Below are 4,839 nucleotides of genomic sequence, written 5' to 3' on the forward strand. Positions count from 1 at the left end.
CCCTGTCTGAGGTGCATGAGATGAGCATGGCTGATGGCACTTTTATGCATCAGATGAGCATAGCTCAGGTGGGTCCATGCACCCTACCAAACAAGCAAAAATGGATCGAATTGAGAACTTTTGCCCTCATGCACCCTTAATACATCCTATCAAACACACCCTGAGGCATCTCTCGAAGCAAGGGGACACATCACAGTGAACTTCGAGCTGCCACCACCAACTCCAAGGCCAAAAACGGCGCACACGCAAAGCAGCTGTACCAGGACCAAAACACCTCGCTAAACCAAATCTACTGCTAAACACCAGGCGAAGGCACCTACCACCCACCAATACCATACCAGCGGCAGTAAATTTCGAGCTGCTGCTGCTACTGCTGGCTGCTGCTGCCTGCTCGGCACACCTCACTCCATCTCCGCCTCCGCCCCCTCCCCCGCCCCCGCTCCGCCTCCGCCTCCGCCACCCCCAGCGCTCCTAGGGTTCCATCTTGGCTGCTCGCGCGCCGCGTCGCCGTTGCCGGGGTTCGGAGGAGGGGCGTGCTGCTCGGGGGGAACCCAAATCGGGCCTCGCGGGAGCCGTTCCCCCGCCCCGCCGCCGATGCCTGCGAGGTTTCGCGGCTGAGCTTTCGTTTTTGCCTCCGGGAGCTCGCGGCGGGGAGGTCTCGGCGTTTCTGGGGTTTAGATCGGGGCCTCTGAGCTCGCTCTCCGCAATGCCGGGGAGGTCGGGCGTCGATTGCTAGGGTTTTGCTCGTGGATTTGCCGAGAGAGGGCTGGGGATCGTTCGGAATGCGGCGAGTCGCCCGAGGTCTGCTGCTTGCTTTCGCGCAATTTGGTGTTTCCCGACCAGCTGTGCCTCGTCGATTTGGTTTCCTGCTAAGCCTGTGAAGGGGCGAGGAGGAGGAGGGGTTTTGGGGAGGTTGGGACGAGTTGCTGATTTGGCCGCGATGTCCGGGTCTAGTTCGAGGGGGCGTCTGTCTCCGGCTTCAGGTGGTGGAGACTCTGAGCCGCGGTCTGCGGGGAGCAGGACACGATCTGTGTCTGCTACCCGGGGTCGGAAGGCGTCGCCGAGGCCTGGGAGGGATGTCGCATCAGCAACAGCGACAGTGGAGGAGAAGAAGCCTGCTGCGGTGCCTACATTGCTCCCTTCGCTCAGCGTGCCGGCAGGGATGCGCCGGCAGGAGCTGCTACTGCGCTCAGGGTTCTCTCTTGACGCCTCATGCTCATCAGACGCTTCGACAGACTCGTTCTGCAGCCGGGCATCCACTGGGCGGATTGGGAGGCCGGTGTTTGGGCCGAGGAAGAAGAAGACCGTCTCCCAGGCTGATCATAAGGTCTCTGCCATGCTGGAAAGGGAGGCTGGATCTGCTTCTCCAAGTGATGCTTCTGGTCTGAAGAGGAGGTGTGCTTGGGTGACTGCTAATACCGGTGCGTCTTTTTCCATTGCTTTGCATTTTCTTGATTCACTGCTCCTTTGAACATATAAACCTGCAATTGGTCTAGTGCAATGGTTTCTAGTACTGCAGTAGTGGCTTTGTTGTAGGCAGAGGAGGCAATCTGCATCAGATCTAAAATTCAGATGAAAAGGTCCATTTTATTGAGTTTAGAATGCTAGATTCCAATGATGCAAACCGGGGACCAGGACTTTATGATTCACTCATGGATGAAGCATTTCAGGGGTCTCTGATCTTTAAGATTCCAACTGTTGCAAGTACTAAGAAATTTTATGATTAAGTAGTTAGAAAGCTATCATCACAAGGAGGTACATTGCTAAAGGGTAAAGGCTGTCGTTCTACCTTATGAAGTTACTCACTGTATCAGTATTCTTGTTTACATTAATGCGCCGTGTGGATCTGGTGTGGTTGTGGGTAAGCATTTTTTTTTACTGATTTTGTATGCAGAAGGTAGGTATTTCTAGATGCGACTAGTAAAGTGTAGAATTATGCCTGATAGTTTGTGTCATACAGGGACTTTACTCTAGAAAACCTTCGCACAGTGGGTATTTTTGTAATTCTACTTGCTGAAACAACATATACATAGATATTCTGCAAGATCATTCACGATGAAAGCACAGCTATAAACTTAGAAATGTGAAACAATGTTTCGTTGGACTAGCAATATTTTTTTGACAACATGTAGGACCAGCGATGTTTGTCATGTTACATATAAGACCTTATTGAAGAGGGTAGGTGAAAATGAGAATTTTGTTGGTATCTTCTTGGTGAGTCAAGGACTTTGTGTGTGTGACTATAGGTATGACCTATTCAAAGAAGTTTGCAATTGGATGCCCATGAGTTTTGAGTATTGTGGATAGCATTCTCTTACAGAGCTGCAAGTGGGCTACCCCTGTTTTTTACCAGTAGTGCAACAAATTCACTGACCACAAATATGGATATAATCGTTGAGTACCTTCACAAACATGTAAACTATTTAGGAGAAGTCACTAGAATCTTGTGGATTTCCAAGTTGGGATCTTTGAGGAATAATTTTCACATGCTTGCCTGTTCATAGGCTTGATATTAAAGTAGGCAGGAGTGGCTTCTTTTCTCCCCTCCCCTGTTTTGCTCCAGCAATGCCATTTTCATTACATGAGGACCTGGTAATATGTAATCACAACTTTATTTTGTCACGTGGATCTTAACAGCGATAATGCAAACCTGCATTTGAATCCCAGTGTGGGACTACCATAAATTTTGGGAACATGAACTTATACTCCTTAACGAAGTGTAGGATTGTTATTTTTAGTGCATTTCACTACCTGGATATCCCCCCCCCCCTTTTAATTACCAATTGTTGCAATAAGATCAAGCTGATTATATCACTAATCTAGTGTTTGTTCAGAGAGTCCATCGCATGTAAAAGCTATTGCCCTATCTTATTGCTTATTAGCCATCATTTGCTTCATATAATCCATGGTGCATTTTTATCCAAAAAATTCTTCTTAAGTTCTTATTTTTAGTGTGGTCATCACTTGATTTGATGATATTAACTTACAAGTGCAGATCCATGTTATGTTGCATTTCATGACGAAGAATGGGGAGTTCCAGTTCACGACGACAAGTATGCAATAATGAACCTTGATAAAAATTACTAGTTTCTTTAGGCATACAACACTCTTTGTAAAACATACTGTTTTATGTTTCTCCAAAGAATGTCTTATGAAGTGCTTATTTTAATTACAGGAAGTTGTTTGAGTTACTGGTGCTCTCGGGTTCACTGGCCGAACTTACATGGCCAACAATTTTGAACAAGAGATCTATATTCAGGTAGCTCTTTACACTTTTGATGTACTTGGATGTTGGCATTTGGCAACCCTGGTAACATATTCAGGTGTGCTTGACAGGGAGGTTTTCATGGATTTTGACCCTGCATCAGTCTCTAAATTAAGCGAGAGGAAGATTATTGCACCTGGAAGTCCTAGCAGCTCCTTGTTATCTGAACAGAAATTGCGCGGTGTTATTGAGAATGCACGACAAATACTGAAGGTTAGCCCTTTACTCATAATAATTCTATGTCATGATTATGGGAATCTTGATTCTTGAAACTAAGTGCTGCTTTGGGATTAGAACAAGTGAAATATATATAGCTGTATTTTACTCTCCTTAAGTTTTGGTAGCTCCATATGGAAATGAAACATTTACCTTTCTTACTGACATTTTGGACGCAGTTTCTTGCACCCACTTCTACTGATAAAAAAGCCGCACATGATCTTTGCCACAAGATATTCTTGAACCGTGTTGTCTTACCTTCACCATGTGTCTATCATTGCAGGTTATAGAGGAGTTTGGGTCATTTGATAAGTACTGCTGGAGCTTTGTGAACCACAGACCTATATTGAGCACATTCAGGTATCCCCGTCAGGTTCCTGTCAAGACATCTAAAGCGGACGCGATAAGCAAAGATTTGGTCCGAAGGGGTTTCCGCAGCGTAGGCCCAACGGTCGTGTACACCTTCATGCAAGTCTCCGGCATGACCAACGACCACCTCGTCTCCTGCTACCGGTTTGCTGAATGCACCGCAGCCGCAACTGGTGCTAAGCCTACTACCGAATCTGGCAGCGAAGCAAATTCAGGCGCCAGCAATCACGCCGCGGAGCAAAAGACGAACGGGGCTGCTAACGGACTAGCCGTTGACATTGGGCTGTCCAGAACGATAGACGAGCTCAGCATCTCGTAGCGGCGGCTGTGATGGGGACGCTGGAGCCATGTATAAGCGTTGTGTGCATTTTGTGTATCGTAGGGTAGCTTTTCTCGGCGTGTTAAGACTGGTTGAACAGCAGCATGTAATGATGTATATTCTTTGTGATGCAAATGCATTTGTTTTTCCTGAATCAGTGGTGGAGCTGGCATCTCAGGTTGGCCCTCGTACTCTGTTAGTTAGTTTTTTTTACATCAAAGTACTCTTTATTGCAATTGCAAGGTGATGACCATAATATATCTTATCAACAATTTCTACAGGTGGATCTTTCACCCACCCCGCATACACCTTACTTCTAACTTGTTTGGCTAAATCATTGGCAGTACAATTAGTCTCTCTAGGAGCATGTTTAAAAGTAATATGTGAGAAATCACGCATAAGCTGATATATGTAATCAAAAACTGCTGATCATCAAAAACTGCTACCGATAGACCGAAAGAGCGATCTCCATTTTTCATTGTCTCTATCACCTCGATGTCGTCGGAGTTCACCTTTATGCTGATAATCAAAAACTGTTGCCGATAGACCGAAAAAGCGATCTCCATTCTTCATTGTCTCTATCACCTCGATGTCGTCGGAGTTCACCTTTGTGCGATTACACTCGACTGTAGTCACCAAACCGCAAGACCGAAAAAACGATCTTCATTCT

The 4,839-nt window shown here is 46.4% G+C and overlaps 1 protein-coding gene across 1 annotated transcript; it reads left to right on the forward strand.

Annotated features, from left to right (window-relative positions):
- Positions 1-281: 281 nt before the first annotated feature.
- On the forward strand, positions 282-4,326 carry LOC125538876 (probable GMP synthase [glutamine-hydrolyzing]). Its single transcript, XM_048702186.1, has 5 exons — positions 282-1,421; positions 2,996-3,053; positions 3,176-3,259; positions 3,337-3,478; positions 3,765-4,326. Exons 1-5 carry the CDS (start codon positions 941-943, stop codon positions 4,167-4,169), a joined length of 1,170 nt encoding a protein of 389 aa, XP_048558143.1. The 5' UTR covers positions 282-940; the 3' UTR covers positions 4,170-4,326.
- The last annotated feature ends 513 nt before the right edge of the window (positions 4,327-4,839 follow it).

The sequence above is a fragment of the Triticum urartu genome, chromosome 2 (genome assembly GCF_003073215.2).
Source record: "Triticum urartu cultivar G1812 chromosome 2, Tu2.1, whole genome shotgun sequence".
Lineage (NCBI taxonomy): Eukaryota > Viridiplantae > Streptophyta > Magnoliopsida > Poales > Poaceae > Triticum > Triticum urartu.

Coding starts and splice junctions, on each gene's coding strand:
- LOC125538876 (XM_048702186.1), top strand. CDS start 941: ATGTCCGGGTCTAGTTCGAGGGGGCGTCTGTCTCCGGCTTCAGGTGGT. Junction 1,422..2,995: donor TTGGGTGACTGCTAATACCG/GTGCGTCTTTTT, acceptor TTACAAGTGCAG/ATCCATGTTATGTTGCATTT. Junction 3,054..3,175: donor GTTCCAGTTCACGACGACAA/GTATGCAATAAT, acceptor TTTTAATTACAG/GAAGTTGTTTGAGTTACTGG.